Source organism: Schistocerca serialis, chromosome 4 (assembly GCF_023864345.2).
Source record: "Schistocerca serialis cubense isolate TAMUIC-IGC-003099 chromosome 4, iqSchSeri2.2, whole genome shotgun sequence".
Taxonomy (NCBI): domain Eukaryota; kingdom Metazoa; phylum Arthropoda; class Insecta; order Orthoptera; family Acrididae; genus Schistocerca; species Schistocerca serialis.
In genome coordinates, this window is record NC_064641.1 from 405,849,215 (window position 1) to 405,876,915 (window position 27,701).

Below are 27,701 nucleotides of genomic sequence, written 5' to 3' on the forward strand. Positions count from 1 at the left end.
CATTTGTTGTTAGAATTATATTCAGAATCGTGAGTTCGTAGAGGTGGCTTAAAACGCAATCTGGCTTAATGTTCTTCGCATGATTTGCTTCCTCTCTGGTTTAAGAAGAGCTGTCAGTCTGATACTAAAATGTAGACTTTCGCGGCCGGAAATATCGCTCGCTAGCGAGCCAGTGGGTGTGTTGGACCTTCCATCGAGCTACGGACCCCCTTGAAGATGTCTCCCGCAGTCGGAGACGAAACGTTGGGAATCGACACAAAATTCATCAACCGACCACGGCATAACAGCCCGGATAATAATAATGGACATGAGCTGTCAGTCTGCTCTTTCTCCTTATCTTCGGTATTTGGCACCTGCTCACGCAATTGCTGAAGACATATAGGATACATGCTCTTGCCGTACCCCCTGGACGTGATCTAATCTGCCAACAGCTCTCCTCGATAGCCTTGTTTTGACATTTGAAATGCACTGGTTCATCCGATTCTTCCCGATGTCTTTGGTGTATGGTCGGTACTTCGTATTTGACTTCTCACTCGCGAGTAGCTGGGGAGGTACTTGGATAGTAACGATATACTAATGTGGAATTAACCTACGAGTAGTTCAATCGTTACTGAGGCGTCTCAGCCACTGCCATGCCTTGTGGCTGCTCTTGGTTAGATCCAGTTCTTGCACGAGTTTTTCTAAGTCTTCATTTTCGATGCTGTCAGATTGTAGTGTTGCTTGAGCAGAACGATCTTTCTTCGTAGTACCGTGTCTTGCAAACCGAACAGTAAGTGATTAGGTGCCTCAATCACACGGTATCGACATTCTGGAACATTACCCTACAGTCTCAACGGGTGCATTTTGTGATTCAGGAGTCGACTTGAGGCTGGACTACTGCAGCATCCAACAAGCTTTTAAACTTCTCCAAGTAACTTTTCTTGAATTTATACCTCCTTCGAAATGGAACGCTATGATCTAACTGCTGCATATACTGTATTTGGTAATGATTGGTAAACGCTGTGTGTTTGGAACAGAATTTAAGATTACTTTTATGCACTGCTGGGATATACTGTCACTGCTAAATATCAGTGGACTATAGCCGCGTTTCCATATAACACTGTTAAATTATGTGGGTTACTTCGGTTCTTGTATAAGACTCAGATGGTTACGTACGCCCCGAGTTGTGCTGTGCCAATCTCATTATCCTGCTCTTACGCCCATGTGGTACTGTGGTATTTAAAGTCATTAATCACTTGTTTATTTGAGCGACGGAAGTTAGTAAGCATTCTGACACTGAGTTCAGAACGTGATGGTCTGTATCTCGATGTAGTTGTACAAAGCTTTCGCTTTTCAACTTCAGTGTATACCAGTTCTATTGATATAGTATCTGATATAGGATCTGTACATTTGGGTCAATAGAGACTGGATCTATAGCAGAAAGTAGCCAAAAGTGGTTCATGTATTCACAGAAAATGTAGTGTCTACGAGAGTGGATAAAAAATAACGAAACTTATGTTTTTAATAATTTATAATACAAGTACAAGTCGTTTTTCTAAATAAACCCCTGCTTTCTAAACAATTTTTTCCAGCGAATAGGTAACTTTGATATCCCTCCCTCGTTGAATGAAGTCGTTCGTGGCTGCAGCCATTTCAAGCCCAGAGTCCTCGTTGAATCATTGAACTCCCAGAGCTTCTTTGAGTGGACCGAGACATGAAAGTCACAAACAGGTAGGTGTGGGCTGCGGAGAGGGTTTTAAAGTGTTTACTAGGCGAGTTGCTCTAATTTTTGTTTGGTCCGGGCTACTGTGCTGGTATATACGTCGACTTTCAGAAGAACATTCTCTTATCGAGAAGTAACTTCGTTTGCCACAAAACGCCTTTCTTAAGTCACAGTAGCATACAATTTTTATTGTCCTACATCCGCGCAAATGTCGATAAGCAACAAACCACGCGTAAAGGAAGAAAAAATACAGTTGCCATGAACTTTCCAGCTGACAACCGAGACTTTATTATCACCGATCTCCTCTCTCCCTGCTTACTTCTTTTGATTTAGGGATGTAAATGATGCACCCACGTTTCATCAAAGGCGATAATGCGAGTCAGAAACGAAGCTCCCTCCTTGTGAAATGTAGCCAAGATACGTTCAGACCCCTGCAAACGGTTCAATTTTTGAGCAGTGGTCAAAAGAAACCCTAGTTTATCTGTGACAATCGCCAGAGTGCTGTCATAACTTATCCCGACCTTATCTGCAAACTAAACGACCATCAAACGTCTCTCACGCTCTTGAAGTTGTTATATGTGATGTAGACGGAGGTTCGACGATTGCTGCTCGCATTATCAACATGCTCAGGGACCTCCACGAACTGCTTGTGTCAGGGAAACATTCGATAGCATAAAAGTATCTTTTCTTCGAACTGGTCATTTTTTGGAGTGAGAAACTCCACGATCCAACGTAACGTGAGTGGCGGTGTGTATTTAGTGTACCAATGTTATTACCCCTTCTTCCACATCCACTGTCGGATGGTCCGTGTGTAAAAAGAGTGTCGGTTTAATTTTAAGGTCTTAGACGTCAAGCGAAATTAATGCTGGAGAAAGCAGTAAGTTTTCTTCGCCCATTTTGGAACGTGGGCTTCCAGAATCTTGTGAGTAGGTCTCTTCGTGATACACCATGTCTTTTCTTGTAATGTCTCCCACTGCATTTTGCTGAACGTACGTGTAACACTATCTTTCCTGTCGAATATAAAGTTGATCTTCAAATATAACAAATTCTTTACGCGAAATCTTAAACACATAATTCTAATTTGGAGATATAGCTGTTTCAGTAATTCATTTCATGAAAAACTAATAACATTGAAGACGGAATGCTTGCCCCTCGATATAGCACCACTTGGTGCTTGCTTTGTAAATTCTTATCAAAATAGTGGGAACACCAAAGTGAACTTTACCTTACTAGTTCGGCTCCTGTTATATAACTGTGATATAACACAAAATAGTAACATGCAGTTCATTCCTTGGAATTCATACCATCAGTAATGAACGGTGGAACGTACTTATGAGCCATAATGGTGCTTGAAATCTACCTCAAATTTTGCAACACGACCATTCTAAATATCATGAAGTTATCGTTTGCGTTTCCTGTAGTCTATTCAAGGAGACTGACAAAAATATATTAGAAGTTCAGACTGCTTCACAACAAAATCAACGGTCGCAGAGTAAGAATGAATGAAGATCTGAGTTTCAACTCTGGTCGACAGAGTAGCTCTTTCGAAAAAAAAAAAATTATACAAAATAGAATCGGCTGTAACGTAACTGAAGTAACTATACGAGTATATGAGTGAAGTGGAATAGCTTTTCCTATACGGCATGCGTGTATACTAATCGACCTCCAGTAGAGCAACCTCAGTTCGATACCACGACCTGATAATTATTTGTTCCATTATTTTGAGAACCATTTGCGTTTAGAAACACTTTACAATACAAAAATTCCCTTGTTACGTTTTAAGAGAAAACAATCAGAAATACTACTGTGTTATATTCGTGTTCCAGCAAAGAAAACATTTACCATGGCGGAGAAACCCAGTCCTGTAAAAATTACAGAAAACCATAGAATGTGTACAGCATTCACTACGTACAGAGATATTATTGACAAGAATCTGAAACCAAGAAACCGGTAACTCTTAAAAAAGATAACTGGAAAGATAACTGAGTCGCTTAGGCGCTCTGCAACTTCTATGTACCTATTTTATTTGTTTGACAAACCCCGTTTTCAGGGCTATATTTTATATGATTAATGTAACTATGCAGATGTTTGCCTAAACGATAAGGACATATCACTTCATGTTATAATACTGCCGTCTTCTGAAGAAGATAGATTTATATCTATTGAAACCTAGGTAAAGATTACTTTATCCTTTGCAACTGGTCGGCTGTTCTTAGTCTGATAACTGGAAAAGGAACTTGTCTTCCACTATGATTTCTTTGGAAATGAAGTAATAACTCTGCTTTTTTATATTTGTTTTGTTTTTGTAATTCTCAGCCCCTAACCAAACAGTAGGCTCTTTCCAGAGAAGTGGAAAGCGAGCTGGTAATGGGCCATAGCGTTCCCCACTTGGAAACACTTAGCAGCGAATTTTCAGTTCGTCATATGCCAAAGGACTAAGGGAGGTCTCCCGAGAACCTTAGTCAGAACCATGGGATGGGAACTGCTTGAAATTTAACGCTGGGACAATGTATTCCAGGAAAAAATATGAAAGCCTTATGTATGTAATTATTTATGTATACAACAGTGTCATGTCGATTACGTGTTACCCATATGCAGTGTTATCGTGTTGTTGCCGTTCCCTAACTCTGTGTGTCGCACGATCGGCTCTCACTCGGTTACAGTGCCTTAACGCTCTAATTGCATACGACGGCGTATTTCACAAATGTAAATGGCAAAATCATTGTACGTAAATTAAGTTGGGCCGTATTCTTCAGTGCACCTAATAGTCGCAGTGAGAAATGGGAACTAATGTAAAATGAAATACTCAATGGATATGGATAGACGTGATATAAACTGCTATACTTCTTCTTCTCTAGTTTGTATGCATGTAGCGCCCTCAGTATCTTACGAGAAGAATAAAGAAAACACAGTTAGCAGTTGTTGCAATTGTGTATGAAGTCTGTCTGAATCTGAAATTGTATGGGCGCGGTGAATGAAGGTTTCGAGAAGGTCCGTGCCAGTTACTGGTAACTTGTAGAAAGGAACCCATTGAGTGCGACGTCGCAAGTTCAATCTTTAGTAAGTCTCATTTGAAAGTGTTGTGTTAACAATTACGACAGGAAACATATTAGCTGCTAATGAATCATACGCATCAGAAGGATGACAGAAAAGGAGTGTCCGAGAGGTGCAGAAATCAACATTCTATGGGATGTATGGATTACCCTTTGTGGTGTCACCGCCAGACACCACACTTGCTAGGTGGTAGCCTTTAAATCGGCCGCGGTCCGTTAGTATACGTCGGACCCGCGTGTCGACCCAATCAGTGATTGCACACCGAGTGCCGCCACACGCCAGGTCTAGTCTAGAGAGACTCCATAGCACTCGCCCAGTTGTACAGCCGACTTTGCTAGCGATGGTTCACTGCCTACATACGCTCTCATTTGCAGAGACGACAGTTTAGCATAGCTAAAGCTACGTCATTTGCTACGAACTAGCAAGGCGCAATATTCTTCAAGAATGTATTATGAACTGATAATATTGTGAATCATGTACCGTCAAGAGCGACGTTCATCATTAATGGGTTAAAATTAAGTATCAAACTAATAACGTCCGCTTTCTGAATTCTAATTCCTTGGCATGTTCCAGACCTCACGTCAGTGTAGTTCTTCCCTCCTCACGCCAGCCAGCTTGAGCTAAAAGGCGTGCATTTCGGCCTCCTCTAGTACCACGGTGTTGGCTCTTCTGCCAACACAAAACCCTTCACAAACTGTACGTCTTCGACATTCTAGAAATGTTCTAAACAAACCATTCACTTGCATCTTAAACACAAAATGAAAAATTGCGCCCCACAGTAATCACAGAGGTTCACACCATTAAGATCGAAGGCGAACTGCTTGGGAGCAGCCTACTCTTAAAGAATGCATATGGAATCACATTAGTGTGACGGATTGATGAGGACTGATGGAATGTCACAGCATGCAACAGAATGCGAAGCAGTCTGCCGTGGAGATTATCGTGAAACGCCTTAAAAGGCGTAGCTGCAGGTGTGCGATAGTATGTTTTTTAGGCACGGAAAAAACAAACATCCAGAAAGTGATTTGGTCCAGTGGTTCTAGGTGATATGAATTGCAATGTCACACACTTTTCGGGAAAGATAGTTTGCTCTAAAAGAGTACGATTTTTATACGCAGCCTAGGAATCTAGCAAAAACAAATTATTTTGACCAGGTATTGGCCAAAAGCAGTGATCATACCATAGTTCTAGTTCTCTTACCTCCATTTTCCCACTCTCTCTTGCTGTGACGTAAATATTCCCTACTGGCCTTGCACGATCACACATACGAGAAAGAATGGTAGGGGATCGAGCATCTTCAACATCTCGCAGCACAATAAATAACTTCTCAGCCAATTTACTATCCAGATTAACAGTCAGCACAATTGTACAAGAATTATTCAGGCACTGATATTAGTTGATCCGTATACAGCTCTCTTGGTACCTCTAATTTCTAGGGTCCCTTTCATTTGCGTTCCATCGTCAAAGCCCCTTTCGTCGGAGCTGAAAAAAATTCCTTACTGAACGGCGGGATAAGTTTGTTTAACTTATCCTCAAATTTCCGGCCGATTCCGCAGTTTGCTGTGCATCGTCAAGTTGATGATTTGTTTGAAATTTCTTTATCTTACGTCTTCCAATTCTGTAGCACTGTTTGAAGTGGTTTTACTATCCACTGCTTCTCTTGAAATCACTGTAATCTGTGTCGCCCGCAGTTTGATGTGCATGACGTAGTAGGTCACTGTCGTGCACATCCTGTAAATTGCATCGAGCATCCATCAAACGCACATCGGGTTTTGTAACAAGTGCACCTTGTCCTCCCTTGAATGTCCGTAGTTTTTCTTATGCACTACACGGTCATATTGCTGCGGATTTATTCGAAATGTGTTCATAATAGTTCTTTTTTACTATGATGCGGATGATCTTCCGTGTAAGTAATTATGTTTAGTACCCCCTCCTTCGACAATGACTATCCTTTTTTCCACTGGAGACGGTATTTTTGGCTCCCTGTCCGACGAGGATGATGAACTACATGGCTCGGCGCCTGTTTCAGTATTACTTTCACTTGTTACGCACGTATCGTCGTCATTGTAGCCCTCATGTACATTGTCCGCACAGACCAGCGTTTACGACACCACACATTCCAGTGACCCATCTTTCATAAACTCTAATATTTCATCTTCCTCTTCTTCCTCACTCTGCGGAATTTGTTACACTTCTTTTTGATGTAGTCTTACTTCGGCAACTGCTGTTGTAGATACAATCCAATGTTTCCTTTGTTTATGGTAGCTATTGCTATACTTTATATCAGCAGCACTAGCCTTGTAGCACTGTTATGAATTATTCGTCGATTAAGAGGTTCAACTACGCTCCGTAGCCTCATGCTATGCTCACATTGGATACCTCCAGTCCCGTCCCGTTTTGCCATTAGCAGCTAATATTATGGTTACATGGTAGATAATATTTGGAACGCAAAATGCCGTAAACATCATTGGCCTTTTGCGACCTCGCACTCAAAGGGTTCCTTGTAAGACGGATCTGTGGGAGTGGCATTTCATCACACCGTCGATGTAATGTCCGTGTGTAGCGTCACTCCTACGGGCCAATAAGATGTGTGAAAACAGGAGAATATGATTTTCTTCAACTCCATAGTAGTTTTTGTCTAGTGCTGTGTGGAGATAAGATGTTAAAAAAAACTTCTGGAGAATGTCGAAACTCTGAGTCACGCACACGAGAAAGAATCGTAAGGACAGAGCATCTCCAATATCTCGCATCACAATAAAGAACTTTCCAGCCAATTTATCATACAGATTAACAGTCGGCACAATTGTACAAGAATGCTGAAGGCACATAGTGCAAATGTGTTGTCAACATATTGCCAGAATACTGTAAGTTATGAAACTGAGTCCAGTGCCGCTTCTCACAAGTCTCCACAAAAAGTTTGGCCACCGACATATTTCTGCGATTTTACCGAACGAAGATGATCCGCACACTAAATAGAAAAGCTCCGTGTAATTTCGGCTGTATGTATCTGTAGATGAGCTGAAAGCTCTGCTTCGAAATATCATGGTGGCAAGTCACCGATATCTGCCAGTTCTTCCATAACTTCATGGAAAAATACTCCGGGGAAATGTTAAATACTATATTTTTAAACATTGACAACGAAGATACGCCTTGTTTACTGTAGTACGTTAATGAGAGTCACAATAATATGTTTCTACTTTGTATAAATTTATCAGACACGTAATTAGGCTTAGCACAAACAGAAGTAATTTAATAAAAATTGCAAATGGTGCAAGTGTGCATTTAAATTCTACTGATGTAATTCGCTGTTTGAGCATTGAATCGGAATCAGTGGAATTCAGTTAAACTCTCGACATCTCTGTCTCAAAGGCAAGATAAAAGGGATAGAATTTCGGCTTGTAAATATACTGGAAATACTTATCATCTCCATCGGCTTAGCAACTACTTTTTCCACTTGGACAGGTAATGTATTTAATGGAGGGATGTAGTATCATCAGAAGTTCAAAATTTTTTGCTGATCTCGAGTACTTCCGCACTGCAAGAAATACAGTGTCTACAGGAATTTACACAGTTATATTAAGAGCAGCCGTGGGACAATATGAAAGACGCTTGCTTGAAAACTAGTGACAGCGTGCTATATTTATCATTACTCAGTATTTCGGTTCTGGATTTGTTTGATTTAGAAGATACTCAGGAAAATAATATTTATGGTGGAAGGAAAAACAACGAAACTGTATAGCACGGTCGCCATTGGTGAGGTTCTACGAGAGATTTAACCATCGTCGACACTTACTGACCCCTTCCCTGCTTCCGTTAAAATTCATCCTTCACCTAACTGCCACATAGGCGCTTTATATGATGACACTTCTTTTATTCCAAGCGATACCAGCGAATACCCAAAATCAATAACTATAACAATATGGAAACAAAACGTAGATCGCGTAGGTCGTGATCCCTAAATCCTGGAACATGAAGTATCAGCTCACCAAAATATGGCACCCACATGACAGAGGTAAGTAGAAGTTTTTCCACCCAAGTATAAAGAAAGTAGCGACAAACTATACGAACTAAATTTGTCTCCTTTCTGACGCCCACTGCTTACATGCAATACAGAATCCATCTGTGAGCTCTTTTTTCTTACCGTATGACGTACTCCCTATTTATAAGTAAGAGTACACAAGCATTAAATATAAGCATGCAAATCCTTACCCTGTTTATTGCAGAAAATCAGAATCCCATTCCTTTATAAAACGAGTTTATTTCAAAAGAGAATAAACTATTCAGGAAATAAATAAATAAATTAAATAAATAACTAAATAAATCACCAATGAACAAATGCATCAAAATCATCTTTACAGAAATAGTAACACGCGAGGGGCAATAAACCCATCGTTTTACAATTTGACTATGTAACTGTAGCGACAGAGATGCATTTTCTTAAGTTTCTTAAGCAGTGGTCTTCATAATTGAGCAAGAGGTACATGTTCTTATTCTATACATGCAAAATTTGTAGCAATTTAAAGAAACGGATATTAAGTTACATTCTGTACTAACGAACATACGATAAGCGATCACACAAACATAGTGCTTAACGCTATTGGTGGACACTTCATGTAAATGTACGAATTAACATGTGTAATAATTACGACAAGAAATTTTGTATAACTAACAAATTATCAATGGCTGTGTTATTTATACGTCTAATTTGTTCGTCGAACTCAAGGAAACAAAATATTTGGAAAAAATTCACTGTGTGCTTAGTAAGTATCATACACTTAAAAAAAAATTGAACAGTAAATTTTTAAAGTCCTCGTCGGCTGAAAGAAATTGTATTTGAATCAACCGTGAAGTCAACATCAGATATTAAGGAACGAAGTCATTTGATGTATTATAAATATCTGAAATCGGTGGTATTTGAAAATTTTTTCATTTTAATACCAGTGGAAGATACTTTTTCTTGCACAATTGCCACCAAGCAATATATTTTAGCTTTTACGCCTCTTAGAATCCCGTCGGGCAATATCACTCAAATCTACATTTTGAACAAGGTTCGTAATCTAAGGTGTTTAAGATGATGTCTTGGTAATTTCCTGCGTAGTGATTGACGATAACGAGTACCTCCACTGCACTAAAAGCACGTTGAGTCAGTGGCTCGTGTTTTGATAACATATCTATTAAAACGACCACAAGTTCCGTGAGTGTTCCAAATCAGTACTGATGCACAACCCATCTCTAAGCCTCGAAGCAACTTCCTTTGCTCTTATTGACTCGTTTTTGACTTTTGGTCGCAGCTACATCCACCTAATCAATTAAACAGTAAATGTAATTCGCTTTACTTTCAAAGAAAGATTATACATTTCGATGTTTCTCCCCACATTCTATGAACGTAGCGTACGTTACACAGAAATTAATCCCTTGCCAGGTACACGCTTCACTCACAAGATACACTTGTTCTTAGAAATGGATTACATTGATCACGCCTTCCTTAACAACGGTACTTTTGAAAGGATCTAATTAATGACCTTTTTTTTTTAAAAAAAAAAAAAGCGGCTTTCGGTGATTACAATAAACGGATAATCAGTATTGCAGCACCCTGACACCGGCAGTTGAAGTAAGAGCTGTAAAGATTACTTAGACAGCGGAACAAGCTGAGCTCACATCAACGCATTCTAATTTATTAATACATCCGCTCCTATATCTCTTAGTTGTCGATTGTTATTTGGTAGAGTTGCTGGCCATGGCTTTCTCTTGGAACAAGAAGATATCATTTTGTCTTACTACACTGCCAACGATGCAGGGCGTTTAATGTTTCCGAATTCTCAAATACTCAGATACAGTTTGTCAAAAATCCATTGCTATCAGTGACGATGTTTTGAGCAGTTCTAGAGGAGTGCAGAAAGATCACTTAGGTCCTTTATCACTTAATAGCACCTGATTAATGTTCGTACTAATCAAAGTACGACCCGTAATTGATTCAAACACGATAATCAGTCTGTGATATCGTATGTCTGATGCTTTAGATTTTCGCCATCAGGATGCTGCAGTGAAGCGGTGTACCTGCTTACATTAGTTCTGGCCGAGGGACTAATGAGACCATACACAGCAGGTATGGGATTTGTACAGAATGCGTGAGAGAAATGTTCCATGCCTCGACATTACGGTTAAATGGAACAAACAGTCTAGTGCAGGGAGTGATTCAGTAATGGTTCTGAGGAAACGACTGGAATGCTAGAAGGGCAGACTGGTTTTTCCCGTCCCAAAGACAGAAGCCGCTGCGGCAGACTCCACTGCGAGTGTGTTTTGCGGGTTCTGTCTGGGCAGGTTGGCCGGCGTCCAGGCGGCTGAGGCATTCCAGTTCCTGGAGGGGTTGGTCGCGGTCACTGGGTCAGAGCTCGGTGTTGACGGTGCAGGCCGGGTACAGCGCCAGGCAGTCCTTCTGGTCCTGGCCGTCGCGGGCCGCCTGCACGTAGCGGTGGAAGCGCGCCACCGCCGAGTTGGCGACCGCGGGCCGCTGCAGCTCCTCGGGGTCCCTGCGGACACGTCGTAGCCTGTCTGAGAAACTGGACCGAGCCGACATTTCAACAACTAAAACAAGGAGTACACCCAAAAAAAGAAATAGATGAAGTAAGTATTCCTGAATTCGAATCAAGAACAATTGCCAACATGAGGAACTTAGATGTAGATGTCCTTCGAGCTTCGAGCAAAGCAGCTTAATCCTAGATTACTACACCCTTGAAAAATTTACAATTGCAGTTGGTGTCAATTCACGGTTCCCTTCAATCTGGTATTGTCAATATAAGATGTAAAACAGGAAATTTTCTACTTATTTTGTATGTGACGTATCACGGGAGACCTTATAATTGTAATTAACTAGTGCATAAGCTACAATTATAACTTCTTTTGAATAAAAAAATGTAGTAGTAAAGTTTAGAATGGTGACATCACCCACCCCCTTAAGGGCTCTAATGCTAAACCGCCAAACAAAGGCCAGGCCTCAAATCCAGATAGTATACCAGTATACCAGTATACCAGTATACCAGTTAGGTTCCTTTCGGAGTATGCTGATACAATAATTCCATACTTAGCAATCCTATACATCCACATGACTACTCTGCAGTTTACAATTAAGTTCGTGTCAGAGGGTTCTTTGAACTCCTTTCAGACTATTACTCTGCCGTTCCACTCTCTAATATCGCATGGGAGAAATGAACACTTAAATATTTGTGTACGAGCTCTGATTTCTCTTTTTTTAATGACGATGACCATTTCTACCTCGTAGGTTGACGACCATAAAATATTTTCACATACAGTGTAGATAGATGGTGATTAAAATTTCGTGAAAAGATTTTATCGCAGCGAAAAACGCCTTTGTTTTAATGATTGCGTAGCCGTGACACTCTCTTCTACACTGACGCGTCAAAGAAACTGGTGTAGGCATGCTTATTCAAAAACAGAGATACGTAAACAGGCAGAACGCGGCGCTACGGTCGGCAAGGCTTGTATTAGACAACAAGTGTACTGCTACTACAATGGCACGTTATCAAGATTTAAGGAAGTTTGAATTTGGTGTTACAGTGGGTTCACGGGTGATGGGACACAGCATCTCCGAGGTAGCGATGAAGTGGAGATTTTCCCGTACGCCAATTTTACGAGTGTACCGTGAAATATCATGAATCCGGTAAAACTTCAGATTTCCGACATCGCTGCAGCCGGAAAAATATCCTGCAAAAGCGCAACAAACCATGACTGAAGAGAATCGTTCAGCGTGACAGAAGTGCAACTCTTCCGCAAATTGCTGCACATTTCAGTGCTGGGCCGTCAACAAGTGTCAGCCTGAGGACCATCCAACGAAACCACCGATATAAAATTTCCGAATCGAAGGCCCACTCGTGTACTCTTGACGATAGCACGACACAAAGCTTTACGCCTCGCTTGGGCCCGTCAACACCGACATTGGACTGTTAGTGACTGCAAACATGTCGCCTGGTCGGGCGAGTCTCGTTTCAGATTGTATCGAGCGGATGGACGTGTACGGGTATGGAGGCAACCGAATGGATCTATGGACCCTACATGCCAACAGGAGAATGTTCAAGCTGGTGGAGGCTTTGAAATGGTGTGGAGCGTGTGCAGTTGGAGTTGTGTGGGACCCCTGATACGTCTACAAACGACTCTGACATGTGACACGTACGTAAGAATTCTGTCTGATGAACTGCATCCATTCATGTCCGTTGTGCATACGACGGACTTGGGCAACTCCAGCAGGATAATCAGACACCCCAAACAAATTGGCTCAAGGAACACTTTTCTGAGTTTAAACACTTCCGCTGGCCGCCAAACTCCCCAGGCATGAACATTACTGAGCATATCTGGGATGCCTTGCTATGTGCTGTCCAGAAGAGATCTCCACCCTTCGTACTGTTACGGATTTATGGACGACGCTCCAGGATTCATGGTGTCAGTTCCCTCGAGCACTACTTCAGACATTAGTCGAGTCTACGCCACGTCGTGTTGCTGCACTTCTGCATGCTCGCCGGGACCCTTCACGATATTAGGCAGGTGTACCAGTTTCTTTGTCTCTCCAATGTATTTCGCAATAATAAAAAACAAGCTGCGCTTCATTCAACTTTCTCGATGTTCTCAGTCAATCGTATATGGTAAACATCCCATACAGCACAGCAGTACACCAGCGGAGGACGAACAAGCGTAGTTTCGGCAGTCTCCTTACTAGACCTATTACATCTTCTATATCCACATCTACGTGATTACTCTGCTATTCACAATTAAGTGCCTGGCAAAGGGTTCAATGAACTACCTTCAAGCTGTCTCTCTACCGCTCCACTTCTCGAACGGCGCGTGGGAAAAACGAACACTTAAATTTTTCTGTACGAGCCCTGATTTCTCTTATTTTATCGAGATGATCATTTCTCCCTATGTATGTAGGTGCTAACAGACTGTTTTCGCAATCGGAGGAGAAAACTAGTGATTGAATTTTCATGTGAAGAACCCGTCGTAACGCAAAACACATTTGTTTTAATGATTGCACTCCAATTCACGTATCTTGTCTGTGGCACTACTCCTTTATTTCGCGATAATACAAAACTAGCCGCCCTTCTTTGAACTTTTTCGTTGCCATCCGTCAGTCCTACCTGATGCGGATCCCACACCGCACAGCAGTACTCCAGAACAGGGCGGACAAGTTTGGTGTAAGCAGTCTCTTTAGTAGATCTGTTGCACCTTCTAAGTGTTCTACGACCAATGAATGGCAGTCTTTGATTTGCTCTACCCACCACATTATCTATATGATCGTTCCAATTTAGATTATTTGTAATTGTAATCCATAAGTATTTAGTTGAATTTACAGCCTTGAGACTTAAGTGACTTATCGCGTAATCGAAATTTAGCGGATTTCTTCTGGTACTCATGTAAATAAATTCACACTTTCCATTATTCGGGGTCAATTGCCACTTTTCGCATCATACAGGTATCTTATCTAAATCATTTTGTAATTCGTTTTAGTCATCTGATGACATTACAAGACGGTAAATGACAGCATCGTCTGAAAATAATCTAAGAAGGCTACTCAGATTGTCTCATGCGTCGTTAATATAGATCAGGAACAATAGAGCGCCTATAACACTTCCTTGGGGAACGCCAGATATTACTTCTGTTTTACTCGATGACTTTTCGTCTGTTATTACGAACTGTGACCTTTCTCACAGGAAATCACGAATCAAGTCGGACAACTGAGGTGATATTCCATAGGCACACAGTTTTGTTAGAAGACGCTTGTGAGGAACGGTGTCGAAAGCCTTCTGGAAATCAACAAAAAAGGAATCAATTTGACATCCTCTGTCGATAGCACTCATTATTTCACGAGTATAAAGAGGTAGTTGTGTTTCACAAGAACGATGTTTGCTGAATGCTTGCTATGTGTCAATAGATCGTTTTCTTCGAGGTAAATCATAATGTTCGAACACAGTATATGTTCCAAAACCCTACAGCAAATCGACGTTAGTGATGTGGGCCTGTAATTCAGCGGATTACTCCTATTTCCGTTTTTGGGTATTGGTGTGACTTGAGCAGTTTTCCAGTCTTTCAGTACGGAACTTTCTGTGAGCGAGCGGTTGTATATAATTGCTAAACATGGAGCTATTGCATCAGCATACTCTGAAAGGAACCTTTCGTCTTCTTTGGTGAAGGAGTTTCGGAAAACCGTGTTTAATAATTCTGCTTTAGTGGCACTGTCATAAGTGACCTCATCGTTGTTATCGCGGAGTGAAGGTATTGATTGCGTTTTGCTACTGGTGTGCTTTATGTACGACCAAAATCTCTTTGGGTTTTCTGCCAAATTCTGAGACAGAGTTTCATTGTGTAAATTACTGAAAGCATCTAGCATTGACGTACGCGCTATATTTCTAACTTCTGCAAAACTTTGCCACTCTTGGGGATTTGGCGTTTTTTTTAAATTTGGCATGCTTTTTTCGTTGCTTCTGCAACAGCGATCTGACCCGTTTTGTCTTCTAGGTGTTCCGCCAATAAAACGTAGTCTTTAGTCTGTCTTCCCCGCAACATTGTCTATGTGATCGTTCCAATTGCCTGACAGTCGAAGATTCATACCTGAATACTCGAAAGTTGCTGAGGTCACACCAAGTACTGAAGAAAGGAAATAGGTGTAATCCACTGACTTACAAATGGCTCTGAGCACTGTGGGATCCAACATTTGAGGTCATTAGTCCCCTAGAACTTATAAGTACTTAAACCTAACCAACCTAAGGACATCACACGCATCCATGCCCGAGGCAGGATTCGAACCGGCGACTGTAGCAGTCGCGCGGACCCAGACTGAAGCGCCTAGAACCGCTCGGTCACAACGGCCGGCCCACTGACTTACAGACCCATACCACTAACGTCGATTTTGGACCATATACTGTCTTCGAAGAAAACGATTTATCGACAAATAGCCAACACGGACTCAGAATATATCGTTGTTGTGAACCACGACTAGCGCTTTATTCGCACGAAGTACTGAGTGTTACGGACAGGGGATATCGAATTGATTCCAGAAGGCTTTTGACACCGTTCCTCACAAGCTACTATCGAGTATCGTCTCAGTTGTGCGACTGTATTCGTAATTTCCGTTGGAAAGGTCACAGTTCATTTTGTGTGTGTGTACTGAACCGGGGACCAAGAAACGACGGGGAGGCTTCGTCCCCGCCGTAGCCCTCAGCGGTTCACAACCAAACAACAGGCTACAGCAGCCCACTCACCCCACCGCCGCCCCACAGCGAACCCAGGGTTATTGTGCGGTTCGTACCCTGTAGGTAGACTCACATTCAGAAAAGAAAAAAAAAAACACAGAACACCATGAACGACTAGAGACAGGACATTCATATTCACAGGACATGTACATTAGTATGTTCTGCAGAATTGATTACCATTTGATCCATGTCGGCCCACGAGTTCAAGGCTAACATCTATACCGCGGCGCCAACGCTACGTACTGGTAAAATGTGCCTGTGTCTGTCGTTGTCGCTATAAACCATTAGTAATGGATCAGTGTGGCTTGAGCAGACACTCAGGCTGCCTTGCAGGCGTGTGCGTGAACCGTACCGTCAAATTAGTGAGTTTGAAAGCGGACAGATTATGGGTATGAGAGAATGTGATGCATCCATTCGGGAATTTGCTGCTCATGTTGGACAAAGAGTTTCGGCAGTGCAACGACTGTGTGGAGAATGGTTCACAGAAGGCCGTAGAACACGACTAAGTGGGTCAGGTCTCACAACCCACGGCAACCCCTGAGAAGATCGACACGTCATCCGAACGGCACTGCAGAATAGACCTGCGTCCTCCTCGACTCTGGTGCAACAATGTCACACATCGTACACTATCAGCGGTGATCGTCCGTCGCCGTTTATAACAGCATGAGTTACGTGTGCGTCGTCCATTTCCTCGTCAAGCTTTGAAGTACGTGCAGAAACATGCTAGACGTCAATGGTGTATGGATGTCACTGGGGACAGGAATGGCATCGATGGACGAATCCAGGTTCTGTTTATTTGAAAATGATGGCAGCATTTTGATTCGCCGCAGACAGAGGGAGCGGCATCACAGTGACTGGATTCTCGTAAGACACACAGAGTCAGTTCGAGGCCTTATGGTGCGGTTTGCTGTTGGTTACAACGACAAATTACAGTTAGTGCGTGTCCAGGGCACTGTGAGCAGTGAGATCTACGTGAATGACATCCTGCGACCTGTAGCCATACCCTTTCTGTACAACACCCCAGACGTAATTTTTCAGTAAGACATATTGCTGCACCAACACGTACGTTCTTGGTGTCACAGGATGTCAGCCTCTTGCCCTGGCCCACCAGATCACCAAACTTGTCATCGATAGAAAATGTATCGGATATGGTGAAGCGACGGATGCAGTGCTGTGACTCAATGCCAACCACCACAGATGAACTTTGGAACAGCCAGTCGCGCCTTGTACTCGTCGATGCCATCATGCATGGAACAAGTTATCAAGGGCCAAGGTGGGCCCTGTACTAGGCAACAGCACACATGCTGAACCGAGATGACTGAAATGTTGGTCATTTCTGCAGAACATGTTAATGTACATGTTCTGCGAATACGGACGTCCTATCAGTAGTCATGGAAGGTATTCGGTTTTTTTTCTCTTCTGAACATGAGTGTATATTACTTTGTGAACTAGCATGCAAAACAGTCGATTCTTCTCCTTGCTTTGTTCATTTGTGTTAAATCAAGTGCCATGACTGTACGCATCATGGCCATATACCTGTTGAATGAAAATATGTGATACACTCATAACATTTTGGGGAGTAATTTATCTTTGTAAATTTCAGATTTTTCATACCACGTGGATGTCAGTGAGTACTAAGCTCTGTATCTTACAAGAATGGAGACAACAAAGCCGGGGTCTGTGCGGTTTTTACGAAAAAAGGCGTGCTCTCTTGTGTTGGACGGGAACTTCTACTTCTTCGTCAGTTTTTATACGATTTCAGTTGATTAACGGTGAGAAAGTGAAACGTATAAAATCTTCGTATATTCGCAGTTAGAACCTAAGTAGTCCACTGCATGATCACTTATTACATGCTATAGCAGAATATTAAAAAAAAATGGCTCTGAGCACTATGGGACTCAACATTGGAGGTAATCAGTCCGCTAGAACTTAGAACTACTTAAACCTAACCACCCTAAGGACATCACACACATCCATGCCCGAGGCAGGATTCGAACCTGCGACCTTAGCAGTCGCGCGATTCCGGACTGAAGCGCCTAGAACCGCTCGGCCACCTTGGCCGGTTATAGCAGAATATCATTTTTCTTCAATCTTTTTGTTACACTGTAAAGTGATCCATGGGAAAGATTACAGGTAGGTGTTAAATAGTTTTCTTACTCCCACAGTGCTGTTAAGATGTTCCAGATCTTGTTACGTGCAGAACAGCACAACTGATGTTATGGGTTACTTATCGAATTTTCTCTTTGTTGCGGAATGCGTCGGACAAGGACTTGAACATGGTCAGGGTTTCGCCTTTGTATATTTTTAGTGGGCCTGACTACTCTGTATATTTTTAGCGGGTCTGACTACTCTTTTGACAGATGCAGTTCAGTCACAGTCAGATGCAATATTCGGTCTTAGTCAGATGTAATAGTCAATCTTAGCCCGGTGAAATATGTTTCAGATGCACTACTAAATTTTAGTCAGATGTAATATTCAATATAAGTCAGATATAATATCAAATTTTGATTAGACATGGTTGCATATTTAAGGTGAGACGGAGCGCGACCTACAACATCATAACAACTTTTCTTCATCGTGTGGTAAAATCGAAGTTCAGCAGTGGTCCACCTTATCGCTGACTCAAAATAACATTGATGTGACATGACCTTGACTTCATCCGACCTGAGAGGTAGCATTCCAGTATAGTTATAGAGCGATCTACAATTTAATATAGAGTTGCAACTAAGATGACCGTTATATTAAATTACGTTAGACGAACATTTTGTTCCACAGAACCTTAGTAAGAAGATCCTCTAGGATGTCGAACATGTCGTAAAACAACATTACATAATACATATTTACCAAAACAAAAAATATGCTAGCGTTCCCTCCGCCACAGATCCCAACCGAACTGGTCTTCATAGATTGCCACAAAATATGTAAATGTAAACTGAGGTGCACATGGTTATTCCTAGGATATTGTAGCCAAGCCTTATCAGACAGAAAAATTATTTTAAAACACTTATTTACATCACATTATTACAATGAAGATGTGCAGACGTCATATTTTACGTAACACCCACGTCATTTGATATTATTAATAGTACAGACACGTCAGTCGGTTCTGCTAATGAATCCGTCAGTGGAGCAGAAGGAGTGGGTAACCATTAAATCCTTTAGGTTCCTTTTAGATTGAACTTTATTCGCGGTAATTTTTAGGGCTGCTGGCAACTTATAGAAAATATATGTCCCTCAAGAACAGGCACCTTTCTGGATCTTAGTAAGTGACTTTAAATGTTTATGTAGATTATTCCCATTCCTCTTATTGATTCCACGAACTGAGCTATTGGTTTCAGAACGATAAATATTATTTACGACTAGTTTCTTTTTCATGGGAAGCAGTAGTTAATACCCCAGCTCCCTGAACGGACCTCTGCAGCAAATAAATCGTTTTACACACTTTTGTACTCTAAAGACTTTAGCATGGCTTGATAGGTTAGTCCAGCAAATGATCCCACTTGACGTTATGGAATAGAAGTAAGTGAAGTATGATAGCTTTTTTATTTTTTATATTAGCTATGTTTGACATATCTGCACAACAAGGAAAGATTTAACTCGACACTTCAGCTGTTCTGTGGTGTGCTTCTTCCAATTGAATTTATTATACAGTTTCATTCTCAAAAATGTAACACTGCCATCTCTTTTATCTGCTTGTGATATTTTACGCATATATTCATATAAAAACAGTTAAAAACGCTTTTTTACTTATTCTTGGCGACTGTTTTCAGTTAAACCATCTTCAGAGCAACTGATAACAGAGAATAATAAAGAGAATCTTCCGATTATATGCAACTAGTGACACGTCCTTGGTTTCTGCGGACGGACGACTTGTCTGGCATAGCGGTAATTTTATATAGAATAAGTCCGGGAGAATTGGATCAATTTTTTCATTCAGCATAAAATTTGTGTGATTTCAGATTTTCTCTACTTCTGACAGCATGTTCGTACAGAGTGTCATATAAACTGAAGTACAACATGTTATTGAGGCACTGCCACTTAAAATACAAGAGATATTCTAAATGAAAATATATGTATGGGTGAGTAGAATCAGTGTACTGGGAGAGATGGATCATATAAAAAAAGGCTTTACAAGAAGAAAAGAGTAAATTAAAATTATATATTTTTATTTCGAATATGCTGTACTTAATACAGAAGTATACTATTAAGTATTTTAATCCAAAACAGTTTTATCAGTTTATTTTAAATCTTGATTCAACATTGGCTTTTCTAATGAGATGTTGGTTTTATTCAACCATTAACCTATCTTTCTCTCACCACAGCAATTACACTTATTACCAAATTTTAAACAACATTCATGTGACCATCGCGAACGGGAAACTTACTGAATCCAATCCTCTTTTTTGTTAGTATAGTAATAGCTTTCACCAGACTCAACACACTCTTCTTCATCCGAATCATCAAAATTACTTTCATTACAAAGTTTTCAATGTTGTAGCTTTCTGCATATCATAAACACTGTGAGTTATTTGCAGTACTTCCCTTTTTTAGCTTTTTCGTTCTATTTTTCTTTTCATTATTATTTTACTTTGGTGATTTTTATATCGTTGTATGGTAATGAAACATGGACTGTGGGAAAACCGGAACAGAAGAGAATCGAAGCATTTAAGACGTGGTGCTATAGACGAATGTTGAAAATTAGGTGGACTGATAAGGTAAGTAATGAGGAGGTTCTGTGCAGAATGGGACAGGAAAGGAATATATCGAAAACACTGACAAGGAGGAGGGGCATGAAGATAGGACATCTATTAAGACCTCACAGAATAACTTCCATGGTACTAAGGGGAGCTGTACAGGGCAAAAACTGTAGAGGAAGACAGAGATTGGAATACATCCAGCAAATAATTGAGGACATAGGTTGCAAGTGCTACTCTGAGATGAAGGGGAATTCGTGCTGGGCCGCATCAAACCAGTCAGAACACTGATGACCAAAAAACAAATGCCTTTTTTCTGTTTCCTTTCTTTTCTTATCCTTCACCTTCTTTACAGTTTCAGTATTTTCAGTAGATTTTAGCAGTTTGGATTCAGTTGCCGCCTTCCTCTTAAAAGTCATGATTTTGTCAATAGAGAGCAGGTGACATTTTTTCCAAAAGTTTTACCTGTGTTGGCTTCAGAGTAGGCAGATTAGAAGTGGTAATTTTGGAAGTTTTAGGTGTAATAGGAGTGGAGTTCGAAGACGTGTCAGTGGAGGAATTTCATTTTTTCCAATAACTCTGCTCTTTTTATGTTCTTGGGATCACTAGGTATTTTGATGATCTTTGAAGTAGTTATTTCGCCTATGTGTGAGCTTCTGCTCTTACATTTGTTAGTACAGACAGATCTTCCGACAAATAAGCATACGATGTGGTTATTCCACATGCCTTGAAACTAAATTTAATTGTAGTACATCTTCCCCACATAAAAACACATGATCTCTCCCAAACAACGCTGGTCTAAAATCAAATATATTAAAACTACCAACTAAAATCATTAAAGATAATAAAATCAAGCTAACCTAACTTCCTCTCCCGAGTGTCTGGGAGGCATGGATCACCCCGGATTCTATTTGCAGGTTAGTCTCATACCCACACATTTGTTAAGCTCGAAGTAAAATACTGCATCAGTATTGTGAAAACTAAGCCCTAATACTAAAGTTATGTAACTACTCGATGAAGTATTTTGGCTTACGAGAATGGAGGAAGTGATTTTTCTCCAGAATTAACTCGAAAAAAAAAAAACAACAACACTTTTGCATCACGTTTTTCCACAAAAGAGCTTCCTCACAAGTGGCGGGAGCCGCTCTCTAGCGCCTCATTCGTGAAATACGCCACTGGTCTATCTCACACATTGGTCCAGCTCACCGGACTTACCCAAGGGGACACTGCTTAGAACTATGATTAATACTAAGAGAGTAACATTAGGAAAAGTGCATTTTAACTCCTGATTCTAGTTTCATATCACAAACGATTTGTGGAGCGCATGCCAGGAAACATATCTGGAGTTACAAGTTAATCAACAAATGTCATCAGAGTTCAGTAAATTTATAAATTATGGTGGGAGACCGTTTTTGTGAACCAGTATATCTATTAGTGAAAACCGTATCAAAATCCCTAAAGTATTACCTCAGATAGCATTCATACACAGACGGAGAAACGTATCAGGAAAATTCGAAATTTGTGGCAAGTTCTGTGGGGCCAAACTGCTAAGGTCATCAGTCCCTAGGCTTACACACTACTTAAACTAACTTAACTAAGCCGGCCGCGGTGGTCTAGCGGTTCTAGGCGCGCAGTCCGGAACCGCGCGACTGCTACGGTCGCAGGTTCGAATCCTGCCTCGGGCATGGATGTGTGTGATGTCCTTAGGTTAGTTAGTTTTAAGTAGTTCTAAGTTCTAGGGGACTGATGACCACAGTAGTTAAGTCCCATAGTGCTCAGAGCCGTTTGAAGCCATTTAACTTAACTAACTTAAGCTAACGACAACACACACACCCATGCCCAAAGGAGGACTCGAAGCTCCAACGGGGGGAGACTCGCGAACTGTGGCAAGGCGCCCCAGACCACATGGTTACCCCGCTCGGCGCGTATCAGGCAACAAAAGAACTGACAACAAAAGAACTGACGGCAGCGGAAGTAGAGGGACATAGAATATAGAACGAAAATAGTAAGAAACCTTTTCTGAGGAACAGAAGTTTGTTAGCATCGGATACAGATTTTTGTCTAGTAGTGACCGTGTATGGTAGTGAAACATGGACATTAAACATTTCAGAAAAGAAGGGAACAGAAATGTAAGAAATGTGATGCTACAGGGGAATGCTAAAGGTGGGATCGGATAATTAATTAGTAGCTACTGAATCAAAGTGAGGCACAAATTGAAAAAACTACGAGACCTGTTGACGAGAGAAATCCTGAGGCATCAGGGAATCGTCAGTTTGGTATAAAAATGTTTCAAATGGCTCTGAGCACTATGGGACTTAACATCTGAGGTCATCAGTCCCCTAGAACTTAGAACTACTTAAACCTAACTAACCTAAGGACATCACACACATCCATGCCCGAGGCAGGATTCGAACCTGCGACCGTAGAGGTCGTGCGGTTCCGGACTGGAGCGCCTAGAACCGCTTGGCCACTCCGGCCGGCTCAGTTTGGTATACGAGGAACGTGTGTTTGTGAATGTGTGTGTGGTGGTGGTGGTTGGGAGGAGGGGGGTGAGGGCTAAATTGTAGAGGAAAATGACGGTAAGCTGCTTAAAGATCGAGTAGTTGTGCAGAGAGTAAATGCTTACGCAGGATAGACTAGTGTGGGGATTTGCATCAAACCAGTGTTCCTACTGATGACGACAATACTAAGTAGTTCATAAAATAAAATAAACTTCTACAAATCATACGGCTGTTGGTAAATTATTGCGTCAAGAAACACTAAGTAGATGTTAGTCAGCTCTTTAAAATAAGTAACTTGCGACTGAGTAGAAACAAGTCTTATATATGGTTACGTTACCTTGTATAGTTTATAAATACATTAATTCAACGCAAATAAAATATGAAACAGGTTAATGAAACCAGTCAGATTTTAAAAATACAATAGAAAGTTGTCAAACAAGTTATATAGGTTCTGTGCATAATATTTTGTTGAAGGCAAGTTTATAATAAGGCCACTCAAGTCACTTTTTGCATGCTGTATGTAGTGATGTGAAATATCTACATTGGCATTATACTACACAAGTCGTCTTACAGTGTGTGTAAAGGTACTGTCTCTCCGCTGCCCCTTTTTCCTGTTCCAGCCGTCAATAATCCGCGGGTAGAGCTGCTTTTGATAAGCTTTCCTGTGACCTAGACTCTTTCTAATTTTATCTTAATCGTCTTTTCGCAAGGATACACGTAGGAGGAAGCAATGTATTCATCGACTATATATTCAAGTATTGATCGAACAAAGGTTTTGTAAACTACCTTCTTTGTGGATGGACTACACTTCCTGGGGATTCTTCCAACGAGTCTGTTTCACTTACATGCTGACATTTGTCACCACGATGACGAAAGTCGATACTCGCTGGAGCAAACATGAACTGCATCGAAAGACTTTCGGAGGTCGTTCAGCGTATTCTCTGATTATTTTGGTATAAAGTGCCTGTGGACCCCGCTGACTCGTTACAGCTTAATTACTTTTCGTCTGATTTCTTACCTGCATTTATCCTTGTATGTGTATTGCAATGAAAATAGCTACACAACAGTGCAAAAATCTATGGTAAGCGCTGCATATCTTGCTCGGAAACAAATTAGTTCCACTCTCCAACTGCTCAACAATGAAACCTACATTACTCTTCGCTCTCAAGTATGCATTCAATACTGCTCAGCTCTGTTGCGCTTTTGTTTTTCGGCTGGGTTAGTTGCACGTTAACAGTGACACAAAACAGCATGTATAGATTTATGTACAAAGTCTGATGTTTACCCCGTGTATGAGTCCAAAAAAAGCAATGCAAGAGCTGATCCTGCAGCCAGGGCAACTGTCAAAATATTTTTTTCATTTGAGTGTTGTTGTATTACTCTGCGTACTGTTATGTACGTTTTGGTGATTGCATAGCACAGGCTTTCTCAATGAACGTATTTTCCCGGAAAGAAATCTGGGGTAATAAATAAAATAAATTATAATTATGTGACTATTCTGTAACGAGCCCGAGATGACGGGACTCTTGTACGAGAATTTCCCTGAACAGTTTACGAAATTTTGTCAGGTTCCTTGTATGTATTTTTACAGATTTTCTTCTTCCATATAACAGTTCGTCTGAAGATAGTTTAATTGAAATAGGTCACTGCGAACAGCTAAAAGTGTCGGGCTGTTTCTTGATTATCAGTCACTGAGGCTCTGTAGACGAATTTATTAAAATTTTGGATTTCATTACAAGTGAGCGAAAATCAGGAGGTCTTGCAGTTGTCAGCGCTTGATATAAAGACTAACGGGTGACCTTCAACATAAACAGTCGAAATTTCGTTTGTAAAGACGAGTGAATGTTCTGATATTTTTCGATTACAACACAGACAACAGTCACTGGAATTAGTCACATCCGTAAAACATGTAGGAGCTGTAATATGACTTACATAAAGCTAGATGTCGGGAAACAGATGCCAGACCGAGATTCATTGGAGATGAACGTCATGAGCATAGAAGATACCACATAAAATTAATGCATCGGATTCTTAATGAAAGGTATGCGATTGGGGTCTTGCTTGTTTAGTGAGAATGAACGTGTCACAAACCATATCAACAATCGTATGAGAGACGCTGCAGGAAAGGTAATCTACATCAATAAGGAACTATCGTCTCAAACTGAGTCGAGAAACATATTATTGTTCTTCATAGGTATCACCGATAGTGTCTGTGAAGTTAGTTCGCAAATAGCATGGCAAGAGGAGAGCTGGTACAAGACTTGCGCTCCACCACATATCATATAAAGGCTTCAGGGATAATTGTCGAGATGTAGGGGAAACTTGATATCTTCCACATGTTGTTGAATGTTACTGAGTTTATGGGTTTAACCATTGACCAAACCCTGAACAAAGAGATCTGATAGCTATGGTAATGACTGGAGTCATAATCCTCCAATCTACAGACTACGAGACATAAATGTTAGAGATTATTCTAATTTAATTTATTTCTGTCTAACTCAACGTAAAACACGCTACAATAATCGGACTTAATATAATGAAGTAGTAGTCAGTGATAAAGGACTGAATCATCCTTTCATTAGCCTTGTGAAAGAAATCCAAATTCCAATCTACCGGAAGGAAGGCTCGCTTCTGCTGAATACGAGAGCAGTGATTTTACCTGCTGCACTTCTAGCTGGGCGATAGTCGTTCGTATCTTTGCTATTTTTTCACAAAAGTGGACACAGAAACAATCCTTGATGCAAGATGCCACATCTGTGTTCCTCTGTCTCTGATATTCGCCTTCCGTACTTTTCCTAAAGCGCTTGCATTTGGTGCCAAAGATCGTTTGTCCTCTCAGATAGCGACATGATCTTTGCCAGTAAAACGTCACGATGTCGTGGAGCTTAGCATTTCTAGATAACCGAAGGTCATCATAGCAGCATTCAAAGTAGTCAGTTACTTCTGAAACAGACGAAGGTAATGGGCGAAATCTCAATTTTTTGAGCGGAAAGGACCGTGAACATTAGGTACAGCTTAATTTGTGCATGATTACTGGATTAATTGAACTTACTGGTTATGATTAGCAGAACATGATCATGATAAGAGAAAGCCTTTACTTAGACACTAGCTGGGTTTCCGTGCCTATTGCCGTCAGGCGACAACGCCCCTGAAGCGAGAATCGAGGTTATGTGAAGATGACTGGTACTAGTTGAAACTGGTAAGGATTTTGCGATGAAAACTGTGATAAAAGTGATTTTATGAATCTTCTCTGTGTTCCGTATAAGCTACGGAGCTAGGGATGATAATATGTGACTCATTCCGCCGGAGCCTGAACTTTCAAATGGCAAACGGTCCAAGCCCAAGGAGGTTACTCATACGGACGCTGTCGTTAGAATGCCCGTCTACCTAGGTGACTATGTCCGCACATCGACCCACTGTCACCTAGCGCTAAGTGAGGGAGCTTCTTCCTGGAAATGTGTGCCGTTTCCATTAATGGCTTTGCCCGAACGACTTTTCACTCTTAGTGAGGTAACAGTGTCACTAGCGGACAGTAAAGAGAGGATTTTTAAAAAAATTAGGAGCTGAAATTAATTCAGTACATTACGTCAAGTAAGAAAAGAAACTTAGCAGATAAAGGAAAATGACCCACAGCCTTTCTAGTGCTTGAGTTTACATGTTTTGCATCATTTAAAATCTCGCAAGGGAAACGTACACTCGCAGAGTGCCCGAATTTGTTCATCTTTACGACAATTGTAGTGGTCCTAAGATGTAACAATCAGCGCTCTTGTACGGTGATATTCGCAGATGTTTTCGTGAAACCGAGAATCCTAATTGTATGAGCCTGTTCAATACTCTATCGAGGAACTATAATAATAATGACAGTCATTATGGTACATTCGTGGATCAGTATAACAGAGGTGTTACAAGGAATCGGAACGAGCGTTTCTTTATCGATCGTATGCGGGTATCGCAGTGAAGTCGTAACGATCGATACTTGCTTTGAATGACGTACCCTGTATTAGCGATAGGCAGATGAAAGTACTGATGCATAAATATTTCTTTAATCACGTTCCTTATTTTATCTGTCCGCCCCGATAGTTGAGTGGTCAGCGCGACATTCTGTCACGCCAATGGGCCCGGGTTCGAGTCCCGGCTGGGATGGAGATTTTCTGCGCTCAGGGACTGGGTGTTGTATTGTCTTCATTATCATTTCATCATCATCAGTGGAAGGCAACGGGAAGCCACCACTGGAATCACTTCCCCAGATGCTCATGCGGTGGAACTCTCTGACGAGGCTTGCCCCCATGACACGACCTGCCGTAAGGCAGGACACGAAGAGAGAAAATTATTTTATCTCGATTAAACCTCACAACTATTGTATCACAATGACGCTCATTATTATTACTATTATTATTATTATTGTTATTGTTGTTATTATGCACCACTACGGAAACGTGATTCGTTTTACACTTGCCCTTGAAGAGTAAAGAAAGAAAAAAGAATGACGAGA

The 27,701-nt window shown here is 41.1% G+C and overlaps 1 protein-coding gene across 1 annotated transcript in view; it reads right to left on the reverse strand.

Annotated features, from left to right (window-relative positions):
- Window positions 1-9,289: 9,289 nt before the first annotated feature.
- LOC126473809 (uncharacterized) overlaps window positions 9,290-27,701 on the reverse strand; it is a 149,643-nt gene continuing 131,231 nt past the window's right edge. Inside the window, exon 6 of the mRNA XM_050101113.1 lies at window positions 9,290-11,286. Within this exon, the coding sequence (XP_049957070.1) occupies window positions 11,142-11,286 (145 nt within the window). The 3' untranslated portion in view covers window positions 9,290-11,141. The remainder of the gene's footprint in view (window positions 11,287-27,701) is intronic.